This window comes from Musca domestica, unplaced genomic scaffold (genome assembly GCF_030504385.1).
Source record: "Musca domestica strain aabys unplaced genomic scaffold, Musca_domestica.polishedcontigs.V.1.1 20, whole genome shotgun sequence".
Lineage (NCBI taxonomy): Eukaryota > Metazoa > Arthropoda > Insecta > Diptera > Muscidae > Musca > Musca domestica.
Genome location: NW_026712250.1, coordinates 2,871,117 through 2,896,168, shown reverse-complemented (window position 1 = coordinate 2,896,168; position 25,052 = coordinate 2,871,117). Strand labels below are relative to the sequence as shown.

At 37.3% G+C, this 25,052-nt stretch overlaps 2 protein-coding genes across 4 annotated transcripts in view; one reads left to right on the top strand and one right to left on the bottom strand.

The window, feature by feature from the left end:
* Positions 1-2,986: 2,986 nt before the first annotated feature.
* The window catches only part of LOC101893851 (high affinity cGMP-specific 3',5'-cyclic phosphodiesterase 9A), a 259,215-nt gene continuing 237,149 nt past the window's right edge, over positions 2,987-25,052 (bottom strand). For all 3 annotated transcript variants that reach the window (XM_059122351.1, XM_059122352.1, XM_059122353.1), the window contains exons 8-11: positions 5,907-6,033; positions 5,548-5,843; positions 5,108-5,486; positions 2,987-5,039 (exon numbers count right to left, since the gene is read on the bottom strand). In XM_059122351.1, coding sequence (XP_058978334.1) covers positions 3,627-5,039; positions 5,108-5,486; positions 5,548-5,843; positions 5,907-6,033 — 2,215 coding nt within the window. In that variant the 3' untranslated portion in view covers positions 2,987-3,626. The remainder of the gene's footprint in view (positions 5,040-5,107; positions 5,487-5,547; positions 5,844-5,906; positions 6,034-25,052) is intronic.
* LOC101892724 (neprilysin-4) lies at positions 17,653-19,917 on the top strand. The gene has a single exon (XM_005179931.4). The coding sequence runs from the start codon at positions 17,733-17,735 to the stop codon at positions 19,872-19,874; it is 2,142 nt and encodes a 713-aa protein (XP_005179988.2). The 5' UTR covers positions 17,653-17,732; the 3' UTR covers positions 19,875-19,917.

The window sequence follows — 25,052 nt, the reverse complement described above, 5'->3', positions numbered from 1 at the left end:
CTGCCCAAGAAAAAACATCTCATTCCAGTCAAATTTCTCTTTGCTTCTTTAAATCAAGAACAAAACAGTGTTAAACAGTGTTGACTAAATAAATTATTATAAATTTTATTTTTTTATCTTAAATATAATTGTAAATAAAATATTAATTTTCTCTTAAATTATCTCTTTTTTCGGCTCATGTTCTAGAACACGGTTTTGAGCAGGGCTGATATAATGACTAAATGTTTGAGAGATATTTTGTTATTTGCTGAGAAAAACTTAGGTTGCCTTGAAAATATCTCTTTGAAAATAGCCTGTTTTCCTTGTCGAAGATGAAACAGAAAGTTTTCTTCTAGAGGATTCTTAAGTATTTATACCCATAAATGGAATGATCTTCTTTTAGCATATCAATCGATCCTCTCATCATTGAATAGCAGACAGACATCATTTTTGAGTTTTGATGATATAAATCAAGGGATCGACATGAACAATGATCAGCGCTGCCCAAGAAAAAATATATCTTTCCAGTCAAATTTCTCATTGCTTATTTCTAGAACACGGTTTTGAGCAGGGCTGCTTTCAATTTATTTTGAAAATATATTCTTCTAAAAGGCATCTAATTTTTCTATAGGGGGTTTGTTGATTTTTCTTCAGAGAAGATCGGTAAATTTCCTGGTGGAGAGTTACTAGATTTTAGTGTATCAATCAATCCCACAAATCATTAAAGGATCTCTTCCTAGAAAATCACTTAACCTTCTACCAAGAGATTTGTTCTTGTCCTTCTTGGTTCTTCCTCCTGGATGTCATCCTCCCCTTCTCAAGAATATCAATCAATTTATCCCAGCAGTTCACTGGATCTTTTCCTTGACGCTCAGTTGATATTTTTTCTCCAAAAATCTAAGGAATTATCCTCTTCTAGAAAATAAAAGAGAAAATATGATAGATTTCCTCTCTATTCTCCACAAGGAGAAGATCAGTGGATACCCTGATAAAAAACAGCCTATTATCCACCAGAACATCAATCGATCTCTTGCGGGGGAAGATCAGCTGATTTTCTGATGGCCAGTTGATTTTCTCTTCTCCAGAAACAAATCTGTTGACCTTTTCAAAGGATATCAGAGGATTTGATCACTAAAAGTAATGGAATTGACCAAAAATTGGAAAAAAACAAAATATCTCATGCAGGAAAAACACTAGATCGTTTACCAAGAGATAAACTTTTTTGAAAATCAATGGATCTTCTACTTAGAAAAATACAGGACTTTCTCATAGAAAATATGGTTACAAAAATCAAACGATCAAAGGTTCTCCTGCTAGAAAACCCCTAGATTGTTTACCAAGAGATAAACGCTTCAAGATCAACGGATCTTCTACTTCTAAAGTGTATCTTCTTCCAGAATATCAACGATCTCACAACACCAGGCTATTAGTGGATCTTCTCTTTGACGTTGAGTTGATTTTGTCTTTCTCAAATCAGATCAGTTTTGCAATAGATCGCCTGTGTAGTAATCCTCTCACAGAAAACTGCGGGATATTTTCGGGGAAAATGTGAAGACATTCTCAAAATTCAAATGAAATAAAGCCTTGATCTCCATTGAAAGGCCAATGGATCTTCTTCAAAAAGTCGCAGATAATCATAGAAGGTCAATGATCTTCTCATAATCCGCTCATTCAGAATCTTCTCATAGGCTATATTTCCTTACTAAAAATTGGTTGATTTTTAGCTATAATGAAAGATTAGTATATCTTCTCACAGCAAGTCAGTGGATTGTTTTCTAATTCCAATTGGAACGACTAGTAGAAGGTTTTCCTAGAGGAGGACAACAGAACTTCCCTTCGACTATAAATACAACTTCTCTTCAAATCAGCAGATCTTTTCTTACAAGTTAAACAGATTTTCTCTTTTAAAATTAGGTTATCTCTCTCTCTCTCTCTATTTCCCCTCATAGAGAATTATTAGATCTTCAATAAATATTCTCTTAGCAATCCATTGAATTTTACCTCAGTCGGCCAAAAATTGAAAATCCAAAGATTGCTCATGGAATACATTAACACATTTAAAAGGTCAATTGAAGATCGATCTGTCTTCTGAAAGAATGACCCTTCTTTTCATAGAAAACATTGAGACATTTAAAAGGCCGATTGAAGATCAATGTGTCTTCTAAAAAATGGCCCTTTTGCCAAAAAAAATCGTAGAAGCTCATTAATCTACTCATAAATGTTCATTTACTTCTCTCAAATATTCTTACAGAAGATCTTCTCACAAAATACAGAAGATCTTCTCCTAAAAGAAGGTCGATTGATATCCTCCTAGAACTTCGAAAATTCAAGATAAGACGATCTGTAGCTGCAGCAAATCAGTGGATTTATTTTTCTCAGAATAATATTGAAACGGCTACTGAAATTTCTTCCTAGAGAAGGTCAACAGGGCTTCCCTTTAGGGATTATTTGAGTGGTGCTCTTTATATCCTAAAGGGAAGCCCTGTTGACCTTATCTGGGAAGAAAATTAAGTAGCCGTTCCAATATTATTCTGAGAAAAATAAATCAACTGGATCTTCCTCCAGAAAATAAACACATCTCTTCTTTTTTAATTATAGCAGCTTTTCTTCTTTGGAGCCGGTATGTGTCTCTTGAGGAAGATCCATAGTTCATCTCTCATAAAGTAGGGACAATTCTTGTCATATATGGCCATATATATAATTTGTAGTACTGGAAGTCAAGCATATTCTGAATATGGAGGCTTTCGAGAGAAAATCTTTAGAAAATTTGGTGTTGCATGGTGTAGGGTATTCTTAAATAATTTAAGTTTTATTAAAGGACAGAAAAATACAATTTTATTAAAGAACTATTTTTTTTATTTTCTACACCTCTCTTTCTTGACATCTCTTTTCCCTCTGTCGGTAAAATAATCAAATTTTTATTCAAATAATTTATTTTCGCCTTGAATTTTTTTACAAATTTTCAAAACTCTCAAAAAATTCTCTACACCTTTTCTCAAAAAAAAAAAACTCTCTTTCATGCCCTCACATGCTGCACATTCACACATACACCACATAAAAATTTTCTAAATAATAATTTGAATATCTTCTAATTTTCTCTTAAAATTTCAAAAAAATAGAAAACGCAACAAAAAATTATTCTAATGCCTTAGGGAAAGGATTTTGAGGATGGTGGTTTGTTTTGCATTTGTTTGTGTGTTTGTGTTTTCTTTTCTAGAGCGAAAATCAATGCACATGAATGATCTTCTTGGTATTGGTTGGTTTGTATTACATAATGTCTCTAATGTTGCAATGTTGATTAGCTATGGTTTCAAATTTATAATCATGCTAAGTTTTCAAAGTTCTCTCTGTGCATGTGTCTGTTTCTATGCCTTCCTCTTCTCTGTTTTCTTTTCATTTTACACATTTTCCGGCTCTGGCAATTTCCGCTCACAACAATGACACACCAAAGCACTCAAACGCTGGCCCAGAGCCGACCACACCGTCATCGACATGGAGGAGGATACATTGCAGCTGGATGATGTCTGTACCGCCGCCGTTGCAGCTCCTGCCGCTGGCCGTTGGCCATCCAGTTGTTGTTGTTGCTGCAGTAGAGCAGCAAAAGCTCCATTCGAGGAGTTGGTGGTCGTCTCTGAGCTACCACGTTGTCATATTTTCGGTGGCTCGGCCGACGACGATTGGCTCTGGAGGCCCAGATCAATGCTGAGACTGGGCTGGTCAGCATCGCCGCCCAGTGTGGCGGGTGTCAAGGAGGCATTGGGCAGGACACCGGTGGTAATGAGTATTGTATCGCTGGCATCGACACTGCCGATGCGTATGGGTGGTGGCATACAGGTGGGCATATCGCTGCCGCCACCACTGCTGCTGTGAAGCGTATTGTTGCTATTGTTCTCCTCGCCGGTAACGGTGCCATCGTGGCGTGACGATTTCCTGCTGCTATCCCCTCCACCACCACTGCTGCTGCTGTAGCGTGGATTACTGCGATTGCAGGGCACATCCAGGCTATAGGCCCTGTGGCGACCGGCCGACATGAGGTCGTGTTGGTGGGAAATGTGTTTTTGGCGCAGACCCGGCGACTGCAAGCTATTCGAGATGGTGCAACACATGGTGCTTGGCTTGCCCGTCAGGGGGTCTATGTAGGTGGAACCCGGATCCGGCCCACCCGGCTGGTTGCCATTGTTGTTGCGCACCGAGCACGGGCTGCTGCGGGTACTGCTAAACCGCTTTGAGCTCTTGTCAAAGGAGAAGCTAAAGTAATCGGAGAACTGTTTGAGCCTAGCCTTCCAGGAATTTTTTGAGGCGGCAGGGGTTTCGCTGGTACTGCTTGTCAAGCCGTTTTGGGCATTGTTGGCGGCAGCTGCTGCGGCCGCTGCAGCAGCGGCACAACAATGTTGACGGGCTGGTGGCTGTTGCGGCTGGAGCTGGGTGGGCGATATGTTTCCATTGGAGAAGGCATTGATGCACATGATATTCTGTTGCTGTTGTTGTTGCTGCTGGTGTTGCATGACAGAGGCAGTGGTATTGGTAGCAGAATGTCCCCCGGCAGCCGAAGTCTGCAGCGAAGCGGTGCCGTTTGTGGAAGTGGCACCATCGGCATTTGGCACATTTGGGGAAGTATTTGTTGGCAGATATCCTCCGGTCGTTATCCCGCCACCACCAGCCGATGGCTGGGTCACAATTCCCGTGGCATTCATGTTCATGTCCTCGACGAGGCGGCAATTTACTGTGGAAGCTTCCAGGCTGCCACGATTGTGGCGATTATAGAAAACATTGCTGTCCGAAATGACCTGTTGCAGGCCATCGGACAGACGGCGATTGTTGGTGCTGTATTGGTCCAGGCTGACGGCACGATTGGAGCTAAAGTGGCTGCGATTGGAGTGATAGCCATGAATGTTGCCATAGGAGTTGCGAATGCGCTGGCCACTGCCGCTGCTGCACATTTCGCCAATCATGGAGGGACGTTTTTCGCGCGAAGACTTGCGCGAGGCGGAATGGGAGGATTTGGAGCGGTTGCTGGTGCCTTCGGTGTCCACCTTGAATTTGGAGGTTTTCTCAGCCACCTGGAGGATAGAGAGAGAGAGAGAGAGAGGGTTAGAGATTGGGCAAATAATTGAGAGAGCTGACTTACGTCAACCTCCGTGGCCGTTTCCGAGTCGCCACTCTCACTGCCCTCGGGCAAATCATGTAATTCGGCTGGCATGCCGCCCGGCTCATCGACCGATGTGCGTGAGGCGGATTTCTGGGAGGGTATACTCCGGCGGGACTTCACACTAATGCCCGATTGGGAGCGTGGCATTTGGGGTGAAATACTGCCGCCAGAGTTACCGGCCCCACTGCTAGTAGCACCGGTATTACTACCCCCACCAACGGTACCAGCGGCCGAACCGCCGGCCGTACTGGATGAGCCGGCATTGGCATCGGAACCGCCGCTGGTGTTCTCGCTGGCGGCAGCGGAAATGCTGTCGGCCAGGGATTTACGAGATTTGTTTTGAGCATCATTTAAGCGCCTGAAAGTAGGCAACAGTTTTAATAAATACTTATTTAAAGGCAATGTCTGCTGCAACCTACTTGTAGTAATCCAAAGCTACGCGCACAGGAACTATAATCATATCCACCACCTCGGGCACCAGTTCTCCCAGGGCCTCAAACAACGGCAACAGGACTAGACCAATAAAACGGACCTGGGACCCGGGCTTGCTAACTTTGTCTGGATCCATGAAGGGTGTGACCGGTAGACCTTCGGTCTTTTCAGCTGCACTTTGGGCAAAGAATTCCTGCAGTAGGCGATCCAGCCAGGGCTCGGCCACATCCATGGGTCGGGCCTCGTTGGAGATGTCGGCCACCTTGATGAGGATCATACAAAGCTGGGAAAAGGAGAAGGGAGTCAAATTTATTTCAGAATTTGGGAAAATTGCATGTCCACTTACCAAATTAATGTGGGCCCTGTTGGAGTAGTCAAAGATCGGTGTAACCTCCTTGAACTGGGTCAGGATCTCATTGTGTCGGGCCATGTCGGTGGCTAAAATGCAGCGTATAATCCCCTCACGTATTTGGCTGAAAAGGAAACAAGAAAATGGGTTAATTAAATGGTTACTTAACCACTTCACCTTGCCGCCCAGAAACACAATTTCAATTGTTTCTTCTGTTGCAGTTTTTGAGGACGCTTTTCCACCGAATTCCTCTACGCCACTAAAGGACCTTAAGTAGAAAATTTTACTCTTACAAATAATTACAATTAAAACACGTACTAGAAACTAATGATGCCGACATAAGTGCCAAAACAACCGACGGACCACTTGTTTAATTACAGGTAAGTGTTTACTGCCACTACTATTTAAATATTTATGGGAGAGGGGAGAGGTGTGGGGAAAGGAGGGCTACCTTGAAGGCTAAGCTGCCTGGGGGTGGGGGCAAATGTAACCGACCCAACTAATGAATGGCAGAGGATACATTCAAGTAATGCCACAAAGATTTACATCAAAGAAAGTATGTCCTTATACTGAAATGGGCGAAGAAATGGGAAGGGGGGGGGGTTTGAGGTACTAATACGGAGGAGCTTCGAGGGATTCAAAAGTGAGATTTATTGATTAAAATATGTGTGTTTATGATTTGCTTCAGTTCAGATAGAGAAAAGGAATGCTGATATAAGGAGTTGTCATTGGGTGCAACGGTGCGTATTAGTGCTGACACCACGTATACGCCACATAATTTGTAATCTTGAGATTACAGATCTATTATTGGTTTATGCAAAAAATATGTAATTTAAAGGTCTGATATGTTTCAGTAAAAAAAATACTGAAAATACATACAGGGTTAAAAGAAAAAAATAAAAACGGCAACTAAATTTAGACTGCTCTCATTTCTAAGCCATTTGTCCGACAGCTGTGAAAATTATTCCAGTGACAGTTCATTATATCGGTTACAAGGGTACAAAAGCATTTTGGTGAGATTTTTTCAGAAAAAAAGTTATACGCGTTGGAATTCAAGCGTGATAGGGTGATTTCTTTATATTTGGCTGGAGGACCACAAGTGACTATCGTTAGAGCTCTTCAGCATTTAAATGTGAATAAATGTTTTGTGTCTTGTACCATCGCTTGTTACCGTGATACTGGTAGCGTAGCCCGACTTCAAGGAAGTGGACGGAAGAAAACACCGACATCAGCAGAAATGCTTCGAAAAGTAAAGAAGCGACTTGATCGAAACCTGCGTCGCAGTGGCCGAAAAATGGCTCGTGAGCTAAAGATATCGCAATATTCCATTCGGCAAAGCCATTGAAAAATGAGCTCGGGGTAAAGCCATTGAAATTCCAAAAAGTACAGGAACTTACACCGCAACAGAAAGAAAATAGACCCAAAGAGCTAAAGAGTTGCTTTGCTTGACTGGCAGAGGTGAACTGCCGAATTTTGTTTTCTCCGTTCTCCGATGAAAAAACATTCGTAGTCCAGCAGTTTGTGAACAAAAAAAAAGGTCGTCTTTACTTGCCAAAGAGGTCGGCTGAAAATGTGCACCTTCGGTTGGCCACCAGAACTCAATCGCCGGCCATGGTGATGGTGTGGGCCGCCATAACAGCCGATGGTCACTCTCTGCTCGTATTAATCGACCATGGCATCAGAATAAATACCGAATATTATGGCGAAAATATTCTGGAGGGTGTATTAAAGCCCTTTGGCCGCAGACCTTGGACATTCCAACAGTACTCAGCACCATCGCACTCAGCATGCGCCACCCAAGAATGGTTACAAAATGAGCTTCCTCGCTTCATTTCCAGCGCACAATGGCCACCAAAATCTCTGGATACCAATCCGTTGGACTATAGTTTCTGGAGTATTTTGGAAAGCAAGGTTGTCGTCATAACTGCGGATGGTCGCTCTCCGCTGGTATTATTCGACCGTGCCATCAGAATAAATGCCGAATATTATCGCGAAAATATTATGGAGGGTGTTTTAAAAGCAGGCAAACATTTTGGCCCCAGACCTTGGACTGGACTCAGCACGCCACCGCCACCCAAGAATGGTTACAAAATAAGGTACCTCACTTCATTTACAGCGCACAATGGCCACCAAAATCCACCACCGGATACCAATCCGTTGGACCATTGTGTCTGGAGTATTTTGGAAAGCAAGGTTGGCACTAAAAAATACCAAAGTGTCGATCACCTCAAGCAAGAGCTTCGCCGGGAATGGGTCAAAATACCGCAGAGCAAAATTCGGGCAGCGTCTGACGGTTTCATTGGCCGTTTGAGGGCCATAATTCGTGCCAAAAGTGACCAATTCGAACAAATCGAAATTTATTCTAAAATTTGATGCTATTTCCGGCATTTTTTACTTTCATTCAAAAAAAAAAAAAAAAAAATTAGAAAAAAATGTAAAAATTATGGCGTTTGACTTTGTTGCAGTTTTTTTATCTCACCCTTATATCTCATTTAAGATCTTTCCAGATCTCTAAAAAGGACAGGCCAGTAGGAGTGCCACAGATTTCTCTTTAAAACCTTTAAGTTTATCTTCTTAGATTGCTAGTTGAATATCTTACAGACCTGGAAAGCATATCTACAAGTTAAAGGCTCAAGGACCCCAGAGTCTGGGGAAGGCAATATTTTAATATGTTAACCTCAAAGTCCCGGTTAAAACAAAAAAAATTAAAAAATACAAAGAAAAATATTTAAATTGCCACTCTTAAAGACCTAGCCACCTTGAAAACAGCTGGAGGACCTCCAGTCCTTGGGAAAATATTTAAAAATCCACGCTTAAGGATCTCACAGTGTTTGGAAGAAAATATATAAATATGCAGATCTAATAGTACCTAATATAAGTCTTTGAAAATTTCGTTTTAAAGTCCTGAAAAAAATCTTGGAGTTCTGATGGTCCTCGAGAAAAATCTGAAATCCATGTTTAAATGGATGAATGGAATATGCTTTGGAAAAAATTCTCTGAAATTCGAAAGAAAAACATTTCCGTTATTGGTGTAATAGTGCGTATGATTGACGACACCATGTATACGCCCTGGAGTAACCATTAAACATGTTTTAATAATTGGAGTTTAATTTAAAAAAGAGCCTATTTTATTATCCATTTCGAAGTTTCGTAACCTAATTGGCACTGTTTTTGAATATTAATAGTTCTTTAGGTAAAACTTTCCTTCCTTAGTTTGAAGAAATAAATTCAAATTTGGAAATTTACCCCAAAAATTGTCATAGGATAGAGGGTTACATATTTTTATTTCGTTGTCCGAAATATTAGGCGGATCCTTCCAATTTTTCTACCAACAAAAATACGATTTTTTCAATATTTCATTTTTGGGGTATTGGTGCGTATGATTACTGACACCATGTATACGCCATGGCGTACCCAATAAACAATTTATATAATTTTGAGTTTAATTTGTATAAAATTAGCTATTTTATCAACCATTTTAAAGTTTCGCAACATAATTGACTTGCTGATTAAATATAAAAACGATATTTTATAAAACTTCCCTTAGAAATAATTGAAAATTACCATAAATCTTTAGACAAAGAGAGATTTTTCGCTAAGGACATTCCTTCATTATTTATTGCCCGGACGCGCATATGGGAAAGTAAGAAAACTGCGTATGAAACTCCTAAGGGGTCAGAACACACACAAATGTATATATAAAAATCTATAAATAGAGGGAGAAATTTTTCATATAGCATATTTAAGGATCTCCCCCTAAACATGGCGTGAGTGTAAGATTTGCACTGTATTTTTTTTTTTCTAAAGAAGGGAGTGGAGGAGGGTGCCCATGTATATTTTATATTTAAACGTCATGCGTCATTTAACACACTTTCTCAAGCAGTGGCTCAAAAACGCAAGAAAGAGGACAAGCCATAATTACTGGTTAGAGCACAGTGGTGGCCCCGTTAGTTGGCAATGTGTTGGTGTGTTGCCATGTTTTCGCCTTTTTCTCCAAGACTGGCCAAGGCAAAATACACCAGCACCAACCATATCATTAAGCACCTAAATAGATATGCTGGTGAGGAAAACTAAAAGTTGCCAAACCAAATGTGAAAAGGACCATTGAGTTATAAAGCTACTCTATTCCGTTCCATATTTGCTGTTGTTGTTGTCGTTATGTTTTCCCACACCAATAGCAACATGAAATGAAAAATTACCACTTAACAATGTGTAAAATTGTGTAGAAAATTATTTTTTGGGTTTTGCAGGAACTTGGTCCTTTATTAAAGCTAGTCAGCCAGCCAGCCATTTTCATTATTCCATTTTTCTTTTTTTTTTTTAATTAAATTGCCAATTAAACCTTAAACTAAGGCAACTTTATTTTTTGTTGTGGTATTAGTGGCAGCAGCAGCAGCAGTTGCAACCCTGAAGCACATGACCATTTTTTTTTTTTTTTGGGTAACAGCTTTTATATATTTTGCAGACTAAACCAACATTTAACTGGCAAAAGCAAATAACAAAAAAAAAAAAAAAAAATGGAAAAAAGAAGTTGGAGAGCAGCAAAATCCAGCAAAAAAATGTAGCTACTTTTCTCTAGAGCATGTTCGGGCAATTATGAGGATAATTTGTACAGTATTTTTTCATTAAATCCTTTTCACTGGCATTTTTTGCAACTAAGTTGCACAAAATGTGCTAAAGTGGTATTAAAGGAAATATGTTTTAATTCAGGGTAGATGAGTAACAGTAGAAGATGAGGATGTGGCTAAGTTATTGAAAATGTACAGAGAAATAGTTATTCAAGACACTTGGGTCTTATGTCACATATAAAAAAAATGCGAGGGAGATATGTGAGAGCCAAGAAACTGATTTAAAATGGTTATGTGGCGTATGAGTTGTGACAGCACGTATACGCCCCAATAGAAGTTTGCTGCACAGAAAGATTTAATTGGTAAATTGGCGCCATTGAAAGAAGTCCACAAATTGGCGACAATATTAAAAGAGGTCAGATTACAGCTTTAGTTTTCTGTTGGCTTTTCTAAAGCGGATTGTAAAAAATTTTGCAAATTTGATTGTGAAAATGGATCATTCAAATTCCCAAGGAAGTTGTCTTAGAATCGCCTCCTTTTTGGGTATATTGGTCAAATTCCAAATCACATTGGATTCAAGTAAATATTTCCTCCTTTTTTGGTACAATAGTGCGTATGAATACTGACAAAATGTATACGCCATTGGGTCCCATATGAAATGCTAAAAACGATTGGGCGCCACATTTTTAACACAAATGATTTAGCAGAAGTCGTATTCTTTCTATCGTAAAAAATACGCCATCCAGATGCGAATGTGGAAATATGGATTAAATAATATGTCGGAAATCTCCTTCAAATTGCTAGAAATACAACAAGTTCATCTTAAAAATGGTGTAAGAATATTTATTTGAGAATATTTATTTTAAAAGAGGAGTTAGAGCGCATAAGTTATGCCATAATATATACACCATAGAGAATTTTTCAATAAAAATGTTTCAAAAGACAAATCTCTTTTTTTCGAAATTTTGTATCACGGCTCGGAGGTTCTTCGGTGGTTATTTATTTTTTAATTAAGGATTTTGCCACAAAATATATCCAAACATTTTGTGAGCCAATAAAATGTATTTATTTAAAAATGACTTATTTTTAATTCGTACCAAGGGGCGTATAAGTATTGTCATCACTTATACGCCAACAATAGCATTGGCAAAATTTATAAAGTACTGTGAGCGGGATTTTTTAAATATTTTTTATCAGGACTTACAAGGGAGCATATTCCGCCTGATATACCTTAATTCTTTTAAGCGATTTTTTCAGACCGGTATTTTGATCATTAAATCTTAAAATCAATCACGTTCTTAAATCAGAAGTTTATAACAAAAATGTTCGAAAAGTGATTGCCCAAAATATTTTTCCCTTAAAATTATGTATTATTTCCCTTTCTATCACGGGGCATATAATTTTTGTTATCAATTATACACCATTACAAGGTTTGCTATCTAGTTTTGGCTATGAAATTCAAATTTAATGTAATAAAAAATTAACACATTCCTCGATCTGAAACTTAGAAAAAAACTGTCGAAATTAAAAAATCGTTGCTTTTCCGAATTGTCATTTATTTTACTTTCCCATTACATGGCGTATAATTCTTGTCATCAATTATACGGCTTCCGTAACATTCTTTATTTCTTGGCGCAGCAGTTGAATAAAAAATATTATCTCCAGTACTATTGGATCAAAAAACCTGGACTTTGAAATTATTTTTTTGAATAAAAATATATTTTTGTAATGACTCTTTTTTTTTAAAAAAAAAAACATAATATTTTTGGCCATTTTTTTAACTATCAGGCTAATAAAACTGATATTTTTTGAGTTATTTTTTTTCAAACTGGCATCTTAATATTTATTTTTTTTAAAACATTCAGGGCTCTTTAAACTGGAATTTCGCCAAAAACGTTTTCAAAAATTATTCGAAGAAGAAAATAATTTCTTAAGAATTGTCTCTGATTTTCCTTTCCCAAACCGAGTCGTATAATTGTTGTCATCACTTATACGCCGTCTTTAGTATCGTTTTCTATTTATTCTAGGCTGTGCAATTTATATCTAATGTGCAAAACTTTGGGTAATTTTTCCAGGGAATATCGTGCCAATAGAACTAGATTTTAAAAGTAATTTAAAAAAAGGTATGAGACTAATGAATTTTAGGTCAAAAATATCAATGTTTAGTTATTTTTTTTAACGGAATTTTATATTTTTTAGGTAAGTTAGGTATTTTGAATGGATTTTCCGTGTTAAAAAGTTCCTAACCCTATCTGAAATAGAGATTATTTAGTACATTTTGCATTATTTTTCTTGCATGCCCTGGGGCGTATTATTATTGCCAACACTTATACGCCATTCATAGTATTGGTTGTTTTAGTATCGGTTTCGAAGTTTTTACTCAAAACTAGCAAAAAAATAAGCATTTTTCTAAGAAATATGGAATATGTATCGAATCATGGATTATGGATTTTAAGCATTTTTCTAAGACATATCAGACATTGAAAATGGATATTTTTTTTTGTACGCAAACCAGAAGGTTTGTCTTTTAAGTATATTTTTAAATTTACAACAATAATTGTTATCAAAAAATATGTACCTAAGACATTATCTGCTTCTTTCCATTTATACCCCAGGGCGTATAATTATTATCATCACTTATACGCCACCTACAACATTGTTTAAAAAGTGACATTTAAATTTTAAAGTGGCAAAAATATATATTTTTATCCTCCCTCATCCACGGCGTCATCCATCGTGTGCCAATAATGAGATTTCATTTAATATGTTCCTTTTCCTCCCAGCCCAGCCAGCATAAACTTTTTCCAGTTTTAACAATTTTCGCAACGAAGTGGTGGGGGGTAGGGTAGGGTTTTAAACTTAAGCAGCTTTGTGGTGATAGAAATTAGCTAAATTATGTGCGATAATACAAAAGGAAGCACACACACCCGTACAGAGAATTAACAGGATAAAACATGTTGGGGGGGATACGGTTCATGGCAATGATGATGAGTCAAATAAAAGAAAATCCATTAAAAGGGCAATTCAAGAGTTCGACCGGAGAGGAGAAATAGTTTTCATTTAGATTTGTTGGTGTTGCTGTTATTTGCATTGATTGCCAAGAGAGTTAATTAAAAATGTTTGTGGTCAAATGAAGCTGGAGGATGGCAAGCAAATAAAAAATATTTGAAATAAATATTTTTGGAAATAGAATTTAATTCTAAATATTTGAGACAAAATAAGAAATTATTTTTGGAAGGAAAAACTTGTCACTTGGAAATTTTCTCAAGAAAAAAATTAAGGCAATTGAGTTATAAAAAATGCAATTATGGGAAAAGAGATTTGCTTCCTTCTTCCTTTTTGCTCTTCCTTCTTCTTTCTTGTCAAGCTTATACCAACATTTGTTTTATGTGGAATCCATTGAAGCTGCACATCTTCCAATTCCTTTGAAAATACGTTTTTTTCCAAACGAATCCAGGAAATGGTTATGCTATCTTTATCCACATCCTCCTAGCAAGCAAATGCACATAGCATTCCAACTACATGCCATTTTAAGAATCTCTCACTCTGGCCATTTCTTTCTTGGCCACGCAAATAGTTTTGCATAACAAAGAAGTTTCAAAGAATTCCTCCCGCCCTGAAGGAAATTTGTCACAAACACACGCACACAATAACATGTTTAGTGGCCATATGTTATTATTTGATAGCTGCAGGGATTATATGGAAGCATTGAAAGCAATAGGATACAGATTATATGTCATATAGTTTTTTTTTTTGTATAAATATGTATTGTTTTATGACAAAGAGGAAATTAAAGATTTCATAGAGAAAAGTAGATGCTTGTCTTATCAGTCGCTGAAGAAAAATGAGAAAAAGGATTTTATGTTTAAAACTGCAGCAATTTTGATTTGTGAGACAATGGGGCGTATGAGTGTTGACGCAACGTATACGTCTCATGGGACTTTGAGAGAAAACCCATTTTTATACCCTCCATCATTCTATGGAGGGTATTTTACCTTTGTTATACCGTTTGTAACTTCTCGAAATATTGATGAAAGACCTTACAAGGTATATATATTCTGGATCAGTGTAAAATTCTTAAATATTTTAGCGATGTCCGTCTGTCTATGTGTCAGTCTGTTGTAATCACGCTATCTTTCGAACGAATTAAGATAGGTAGCTAAAATTTTCAACACATGTGTGTTTTGCCAGTAGGCAGGTTAAGTTCGTAAATGGGTCATATAGGTCAACGTTTTCATATAGCTCCCATATAACGGTACCTCCCAATATTCGGTATTTTAATGATTTTAGCGACATTATTAACCCGATTCGTTTCAAATTTCGCATTCGAAATTTGTAAAGGGTGCTACAGTTATGCCTAAAATTTTCGTATGCAGGTCCACGTCTTCGTATCGCCCACATATAAGGGTACCTCCGTATATATTCGGTATTTTGATGATTTCAGCAACATTATTCAACGGAACTGTTTCAAATTTCGTATTGGAAGATCTTAATTGTTACTACAACCTTGGGCAAAAAATGTGTATGCAGGTCCACGTCTTCGTATAGACCCCAATATAACGATACCTCCAGTTACTCGGTATTTTAGCAACATTATTTATTGGAATTGTCACAAATTTTATGCATGTCCACGACTTCGTATAGCCTCCATATGACGGTACCTCCCTATATTCGCTATTTTCATGATTTTTTCATGATTTATTGGAATTATTTCAAATTTCATGTCAGGAGTAGGGGGTGATGGGTTGGGACCATACCTAGAGAGACGACCGAGTTAGCTGGTAGGTATGGTCCCAACCCATTACCTCCTACTCCTGAAGTTCGTAATGGGTACTACAGCCTATGATAAAAGTTTTTGTATGCAGGTACACGACTTCGAAATTTCATATTTAAAGTTCGTAATAGGTACTACAGGCTATGACAAAAAATTTGGTAAAGCCCATATAACGGTTTTCATTTAAGTGGGAGTTTTCGGATTTTTTTTTATCTTTTTAAAGATCCTTTCAAATGATGGCCCAGCCGAACTTAGCTGCCTTTTTCATTGTTATTATTTTTTTAGGAATTTAAAGGTCCTTAGACGTGGATCCCTGTGAAACAATTAATAATAGAATTTATTGCCAACAACATAGATGTTGGGTGACGTATGTTTGTCGTCAGTGAGTATACGCCATGAACAATTTTTTTAATAACCCTTGAATATTTTTTCGTAAAAATTATCAGAACTTAGAAAAAAATTGTTCAGTTTGCTTAAGCGAGATTTTCGATCATTTTCTTAGAGGAGAGTGGATATTTAGATATTTTTTTTAAGGAATAGGAGGCTCTTAAGCTGGAGTTTTTAATATTTTTTTAAGGATTTGAAGGTCCTTGGATGTGAATATTTATGAATAGAATGAATTTTTTGGAGGGTATTAAAGCTACCTTTTTCATTGTTATTATTTTTTTTAAGAATTTAAAGGTCCTTAGACGTGGATATTTATTTTTTTTAAATTGTTTGTTCCCTATATCCCAACGAAACAATTAATAATTGCATTTATTGCCAATAATAGAGACGTTGGGTGGCGTATGTATGCGCCATAAACAATTTTTTTAATAACCTTTGAATTTTTTTTAAAAATGTAAAAATGATCGGAACCTAGTAAAAGTATGGATTTAAAAAAATTGTTCATTGGGCTAAAATTTTCGAACGTTTTCTTAGAGAAGAGTGAATATTTAGATATTTTTTTAAGGGATAAGAGACCCTTAAGCTGGAGTTCTTATCATTTTTTTAAGGATTTGGAGGTCCTTAGACGTGGATATTTATGAATGGATTGAATTTATTGTCAATAAAAGACGTATTTGATATTTAATATAATATAGAGTGGCGTATGAATGTTGTCAGTAAGTATACGACATAAACAATTTTTTTAGTAACCTTTGATATTTTTTTATGAAGGTAAAAATGACCAGAACCTAGGAAAAGTATGGATTTAAAAATAAAATTGTTCAGTTGGCTTAAGAGAGATTTTCGAACATTTTCTTTGAGGAGAGTGGATATTTTTTTTATTTTTTAAGGATTAGGAGGCCCTTAAACATGATTTTTTATAAATTTTTCTGGATTTTGAGGTCCTTAGACGTGGATATTTATATTTATTTGAATTTATTGCCATTAAAGGAGTTATTTGGTATTTAATATTATATTAAGAGGCGTATGTATGTCGTCAGTGAGTATACGCCATGAACAATTTTTTTTAATAACCTTTGACATTTTTTTATAAAGGTAAAAATGATCAGAACATAGGAAAAGGTGTGGATTTAAAAAAAAATTGTTCAGTTTGCTTAAGCGAGATTTTCTATCATTTTTTAGAGAAGAATGGATATTTTGAGATTTTTTTAAGGAATAGGAGGCCCATAAACATGCATTTTTATAATTTTTTAAGGATTTTGAGGTCCTTAGACGTGGATATATATGAATGGATTGAATTTATTACCAATTAAAGGGATATTTGGTATTTAATATGACTTTGAGTGGCGTATGAATGTTGTCAGTAAGTATACGCCATGAATACTTTTTGTAGCGATGTTTTGAAAATAAAATGGAAACAGATTTTTTGAAGGAAAAAAATTTTATAGGCTAAGAAAAGGTGGATTTGAGCTCAAATACATTATTTTTGGTGGTATGTAAACGTTGTTAATATCCGAGAATTTCTTCCGAGAAACATTTTTTTTTTCAAATATTTTTTCCTTCGGTTTCCAAAACACTGTGATTCCCATAATACCCCTCTATTAGATCTTATCAGTTCTCAAAATGACACAATCTGTCATCTAGTATTTCAATGAGCGGCGATTGAACTTCTCACTTCAGTCAGTCAGCTGGCCAGCCAGCCAGTCACATAGCTCGTCAATCAATGGCCTCCTCAAAATGCTCTCCATTTTTAAGTGTTTTTCTGTGTGAAGTGAGAGCTCACAAACACGGTGTTATCTTCTCGAAATAAATTTGTGTTTTGTATTTTTTTTTTAAATAATGGAAATTACAACGCAAATCAGCTTACAGCGAGAAAAAAACAATAGCCATTGATTGGAATTGAACTGGGTATTGCAAAAAATTATGGGGCTTATCAGTTAAACAATTGAAAAAGAGAGGGAGATGAGATGAATCTGTATACGCTCAATGATCTTCTCGGAACTCGGGATGCTGATTTAGTTTTACGAAATTCAGGCCAGCGAGAGGTTCCAAGTGAAATATTTGCGGATTTAAAAAAAAGAATAATTAAGAATAATGTCTTCAACGTTGAGGCAGATTTTGGAATACATAACAATTTCCCTAGTCTTCCTGGAGATCCATGCTGTACCCACAACACTACCACCTTTAAAAGAACATCCCCTGCACTGCAATGCCAGCCATTGGCCGGGTGTGAAACGCCAAATGGAGGACTACATGGATTTGCTGGAAAAACCCTGTGAAGATTTTTGGGATTATGCCTGTGGCAATTGGCGGGTGCCACATCAGCTGAGGTTCATGAAACCCACAGATACCCTGACAGCGATAAAGGCCCAAAATAAAAATCTACTCATGCAGTATTTCGATGAAACAGAAAAACGGCAGGCAGATCCTCACCACGATACGGTGGAACAAAGTGTGGTGAAATTTTATAAATCCTGTCTGGACAAGAGGATTCTACGTTCCCGCACCCAAGATGAGCTGGCCATACGTTTGTACACCGATGTCTTGGGAAATTTCAGCTCCAGTTGGCCTGTGCTGCACAGCAATTTTTCCTCTAGTCGGGTGGCGAATAATTTCAACTGGGAATATGTGGCCGGGCAGATGAGGCGTTACGGCAGCCAGACTTTGATAAGGACTTTGGTCCAACCCAATTGGCAGAGTTCCCAACAATTGATTGTCTATTTAATGCCACCCTCTTTTGAGCTGCTCAAGGCCCGCCAGTCGGACAGCAGCTATGATGAGGAGTCGGTGTTCTTCTATGAGCGTTACATTAAAATGCTCATGATGGACCTGGGGGTGAGGGTGAGAAAATCAAATTTAATTGCCCGAGAAGTGGTGCAATTTGAACAGTCCCTTCTGGCCTTGGTCAACAACAAGGATGTCATGATTCTGAAGGAGCCTCAAAGTTTGGCATCCCTGGCCAGAGAATTGCCCCAGGTGGATTTGATGAAGTATTTCAAAACTTTGCTGCAAGATTTCCAACTGCCCCCCAACTTTGCCAGCAAAATGCTGATAGTGGCCGATAAAAATTACCTAAGGAGCCTGGTGCCACTGCTGGACAAAACCAAAATCGAAACCATTGCCAAATATTTTATGGTCCAATTTTTGGTGAATTTCGAGGTTAATCTCCACGACGATGAGGGGTATTTTAAGCAAAAGGAAGAATGCCTGCGACAGGTCAATGATTTCATGCCCTCGGAGTTGTCCAGGATTTTCTTGAGGCTTCAGCATGGCTATGATGAAGAGGAGTTTCTCACGGAAACCCAGCGGCATTTGGAGGAGATCTTCAGCAAACTGAAAGTACAGTTTGAAAAAATGATCAATTCCACGGTGGTGTTTGAGCGGGATGTTTATTCGAAAAATCTAAGCATAGAAAAGATACGCAACATGCGTTTGCTGTTACCCAAATTGGAGGGCAACTCCAGTATTGGGTCAAAGTCCTTGGAAATCACAGAAAATTATGATTTAAATTTAATTGCCCTGAAGAAGTTTAAAAATCAGCAACAACTACAACAGCTAATACCCCATATGGTCAGCGATGTAATGGAAATAAAAATGGATCCGGAGCTATCCTTGTCCTCTTTGTATTTCGATCAGTCCTATGGCCCATTGGATGTGAATGCCTATTATCGCCTGAAGAAAAATGCCATTGAATTGCCAATTGGAATTCTCACGGCACCGCTCTATGATCGCTGCCTGAAACCGGCCAAAATCTATGGCGGTTTTGTTTACATCCTAGCCCATGAATTGTTGCATGGCTTCGATTATGATGGCATGAATTATGGCAAATATGGCAACACCAATAACGGCTGGGGTCCCAAGGCCATTATCAAATTTGGAGTGCAATCGAATTGCTATCTGGCCGATCGTTATGCCGATGGCCATTCGACGATCAATGAAAATATTGCCGACTCGGAGGGCCTGCGTTTGGCCTTGGAAACTTTGCTGGACTATGAAATGGATCAGTCATTCGATCAAAATGATTTGAAATTATTTTTCCTAAGTTTCGCCCAGACATGGTGTGGCACAGGAGGAGGCGGGAGCGGCGCCACAGGTGGGGAGGGTAGTTTCCGTATACATGCCAGTCATCAGGAGCGGGTGAATAATGTGTTGGGGAATTTTATGGAATTTGCCGATGTCTATAAATGTGAGGAGATGACGCCATTGAATCCGGAGAGTAAGTGCAGGATTTGGTAGGGAAGGAATATTTTGCAAATTAAAAAAAATAAATAAAAAAATATGAATACTGATTTCTTTGGAGATAATTTAAAGGAATGTGTTTAAAAAATTATCGAAAAATAAATAAAATAAATTAAAAAATAATAAAATTAAAAAAAAAAAAAAAATACTAAAACACCCAAAAAACTGGTTTGGATATGAGAGTTGGTGGCGTATGATTGCTGTCAGCACGTATACGCCGTGGAGTCTAGTGTAAAAACTGCAATATTTATGTTTTCATATCTCTCTGAATCAGAAACCCAAGTCTATAATTCTGATAATTTCGGTTTAAAATAGGATATTGCGAGGCTTATGATTTCGTTAGTATCTGTACGCTGTGAAAAGTTGTATTATGCCATTGGAATTGGTGACGTATGTGTGCTGTCAACACGAATACGTCGTCCTAACCCTTTCTAGGCTTCTTCAATTGGAAAACTTTCTCCACAAAATTCTTATATCCGAATTGATTTATTATAAATAGGTTACTGAGGGCGTATGATTGTCGCCAGCATGTATACGCTCTGCAAGGGTATTTGGTTTTTTTCTTAAAAAAATTCGGTTAAAAATTTACAAATACCGAATATAGCCGTTATATTGGGGTCTATACGATGTGGACCTACATAGCTATTGTTTGTCATAAGCCATTACCATATTCAAATTGGAAACTTGAAATAAACGGTGAATAATGTAGCTAAAATCATCAAAATATCGTATATATAGGGAGGTACCGTTATATCGGAGCTGTGCAAAGACCTGGGCCAGCATAGACAATTTTCCGTCACAGACTGTAGCATCCATTACGAACTTCAGATACGACATCTCAAACAATCTCGGTGGGTGTTGTATCTAAAATCGTCAAAATACCGAATATAGGGAGATACTGATATATGGGGCCTATACGAAGACATGGACCTGCATAGACAATTTTCTGTCTTAGGCTGTAGTATCCATTTCGAACTTCAAATATAAAATTTGAAAAAATTCCGGTGAATAATGTCGCTAAAATCATTAAAATGCCGAATATTGGTTGGTACGGTTATATGGGGGCTATACAAAGACGTGGACCTGCACAGACAATTTTCTGTCTTAGGCTGGAGTATTCATTACGAATTTCAAATACCAAATTTGAAACAATTCCGGTAAATAATGTCGCTGAAATCATCAAAATACCGAATATCAGGTGGTACCGTTATATGGGGGCTATACGAAGACGTCGACGTGCACAGACAATTTTCTGCCTTAGGCTGTAGTATCCATTACGAACTTCAAATACCAAATTTGAAACAATTCCGGTGAATTATGGCGCTAAAATCGTTAAAATACCGTATATCGGGTGGTACTGGTATGAAAACATGGACCTACATGGCCCATTTGCGAACTTAGCCTACCTGCTGGAAAAATAAACATGTGTGCAAAATGTTAGCCTTCTATCGCAATTCGTATGGTATGGTGGAGGGTAAAATAAGAAGAATTAATAAAATTTAAAAAGAAAATATCAATTCAAGGCTTTCCTTTGACATGAGAATTGGTGGCGTATGATTGTTGTCAATACGTATACGTCATGAAACCCCTTGAAGTTACCTCAATCTCTAAACCTTTCTAGACTTCTGTTTGTGGAAACTTTTCTCCATAATTTTTTATATCCGACTTGGCATAAATATGGCATAGAGGGCGTATGATTATCGTCAGCATGTATACGCTGCGAAATTGTGTTTTAGTTTTTTTTTTAATTTTTCTGAACTGTGATTTAGAGGTGAACTCCTATTGTATGGCTATAGGGGGATCAGAGCCTGCAATAAATACACACATTTTGTCAAAAGAGTGTCAATAACATTAAAAAAAAAATCAATCAATCAATTCAAGGCTTTCCTTTGACATGGGAGTTGGTGGCGTATGATTGTTGCCAATACGTATACGTTATGAAGTCCGTTGAAGGAACCTCAATATCTAACCCTTTCTAAACTTCTGTTAGTGGAAACTTTTCTATATCCGACTTGTTTGATAAAAAAATAGGGTATTGAGGGCGAATAATTGTTGTCAGCATGTATACACAGTGAAATGGCGTTTTGGTTTTTTTTAAGTTTTCTGAACTAAGATTTAAAGGTGAATTCCTATTGTATGGCTACAGGGGGATCAGAGCCTGCAATAAATACACACATTTTGTCAAAAGAGAATCAATAAAATTAAAAAAAGTCAAGGCTTTCCGTTGACATGGGAGTTGGTGGGGTATGATGCAGTTAATACGTATACGTCTTGGAGTTCATTGAAAGAGTTTCAGTAACCTCTTCTGGACTTCTTTTAGTGGAAACTTTTCTCCGTAAATTTTTGTATCCGACTTGTTTGTCTATAGATAAGGCACTGGGGGCGTATGATTATCGTCAGTATGTATACGCTGCGAAATGGTGTTTTAGTTTTTTTAAATGTTCTGAACTGAGATTTAGGGGTAAACACCTATTGTATGGCTATAGGAGGAGCCTGGAATAATTACACAAAATTTGTCAAGAGGATATTGATAAAATTAAAAGAAATCAATTCAAGGCTTTCCTTTGACATAGGAATTGGTGGCGTATGATTGCTCTTCACACGAATACGACGTGGAGTCCTACGAGGAAAATCTCAATCTCTAACCTACATTTCCTCTAGTTGTGAATAAATGTTTTACCGATTTTTGTATTTTTTCTGGACCTTGGAACTAAACTTGTATGTCTTTAGCGGTGCTCTGAAGCTGAAAGCATTACAGTTTTTATGCAAAAAAAAAAAAAAAAAAAAAAAAAAAAGAATTAATAAAATTAAAATGAATAATTGGCTTGAGTCCGGTGAAGGAAGCTCCTATGTTTCATTGGTTCCACAAGGAGCTTTGAACTTTCAGTAGTATTACCTAAATGTTACATTTTCTCATTGATGTTGTTGGCGTATGAGTGCTGTCGCCACGTATACGCCCCAATAGCCATCGCGTCTAATAATTTCTTGTAACTAGTTCAAAACATCGATCATCTTGAAGTAATCCAATCAAATGATAAGTAAATCATCTATTCAACTTGAGAATTTCAGAAAAAGACAATCTTTTGCAATTTTATTTTCTTTTATCGCCCAACTATGACGTCAATGGGAGCCGTTTTTCCTCTTCGCATCGTCGTGTCGTGGGATTTGAAGTTTTATTTGAAAATTAATTTTTATGATTATCAAAGTTGGAAAACGAAACAGAAGAGTGGAAAAGCGGAAAAAGAGGAAATGCAACGAGACAAAAGTTATTGCTTGCAATCCAATGACACCATTTGCAGTAACATCTCCCGCTGGAATACGAAATGGGCGAACGGGCAAACGAATGAATGGAGAAGCGTACGGGCAAATGAAATCGCAAATAAACTGTCATAAAAGAAATTGAAATATATTTCGAAATGGCTTTCTTCAATGATGTAGTTTTCTTAGAGCTCATGAAATTCAAGCTAAATACCAGTTAGCAGATATTTGCCAAGTATGTGAGGGGTTACGCCTGTTTGGGTTGCACAGGAAGGTGGCCGTATTTAAATAAGTGAGATGGCCGATTTAAAATGGGAAGAAGTGTAAAAAATGAAAACATTTCCAAATAATTTTTTGGGTGGAGTGATTCGTATCGAGGTCTTTGAAAATTACAAGACAAGAAAGACCCCTTTCTCAAATTTGTAAAATTTGGCTAATTTTTGGCCCATTCGGATCGATAAAAGAACCCCTATAATTTTTTTTAGTTATAGTCCTGAGAAGCAGCTATGTCGTATAAATAGTTAAAAAAATTGAATCTGAAATCTTGTTTGAAGCTTTCTAATTTATGGTATTTTAGAAAGATTCCAGGTGGCGTATCATTACTGACGATATGTATACGCCCCAAATATGTATTTCTCTCACTGATTATTCATTCTCTCCCTCTGTAAGGCAATCTGATCTTTCATTTGGTAGCTCTTCCAACTTCTCTGTTAGAACTTTAAACATTTTATGTTCATTATGTTAAAAAACTCTTTAAGGAGGAAGTCCTTAGGGACCTGAGGTCCTCAGGGAACTATACAAAAATATGTTCTCTGGGAACTGAGGAATTTTTTTCTATAGAAAAAAGTGTCCTCAGTGACCTGAGGAATTTTTTTCTATAGAAAAAAGTGTCCTCAGTGACCTGAGGAATTTTTTTCTATAGAAAAAAGTGTCCTCAGTGACCTGAGGAATTTTTTTCTATAGAAAAAAGTGTCCTCAGTGACCTGAGGAATTTTTTTCTATAGAAAAAAGTGTCCTCAGTGACCTGAGGAATTTTTTTCTATAGAAAAAAGTGTCCTCAGTGACCTGAGGAATTTTTTTCTATAGAAAAAAGTGTCCTCAGTGACCTGAGGAATTTTTTTCTATAGAAAAAAGTGTCCTCAGGAACCTGAGGAATTTTTTTCTATAGAAAAAAGTGTCCTCAGGGAGCTGAGGAATTTTTTTCTATAGAAAAAAGTGTCCTCAGGGAGCTGAGGAATTTTTTTCTATAGAAAAAAGTGTCCACAGGGACCTGTGGAATTTTTTTCTATAGAAAAAAGTGTCCACAGTGACCTGTGGAATTTTTTTCTATAGAAAAAAGTGTCCACAGGGACCTGTGGAATTTTTTTCTATAGAAAAAAGTGTCCAAAGGGACCTGTGGAATTTTTTTCTATAGAAAAAAGTGTCCACAGGGACCTGTGGAATTTTTTTCTATAGCAAAAAGTGTCCACAGGGACCTGTGGAATTTTTTTCTATAGAAAAAAGTGTCCACAGGGACCTGTGGAATTTTTTTCTATAGAAAAAAGTGTCCACAGGGACCTGTAGAATTTTTTTCTATAGAAAAAAGTGTCCACAGGGACCTGTGGAATTTTTTTCTATAGAAAAAAGTGTCCACAGGGACCTGTGGAATTTTTTTCTATAGAAAAAAGTGTCCACAGGGACCTGTGGAATTTTTTTCTATAGAAAAAAGTGTCCTCAGGGACCTGAGGAATTCTTTTCTATAGAAAAACGTGTTCTCAGGGACCTGAAGAATTTTTTTCTATAGAAAAAGTGTCCTTAGGAACCTGAGGAATTTTTTTCTATAGAAAAAAGTGTCCTGAGGGACCTGAGGAATTTTTTTCTATAGAAAAAAGTGTCCTCAGGGACCTGAGGAATTTTTTTCTATAGAAAAAAGTGTCC

What these genes read in the sequence shown, in the direction of transcription:
- LOC101892724 (XM_005179931.4), top strand. Translation starts at nt 17,733, where the DNA reads ATGTCTTCAACGTTGAGGCAGATTTTGGAATACATAACAATTTCCCTA.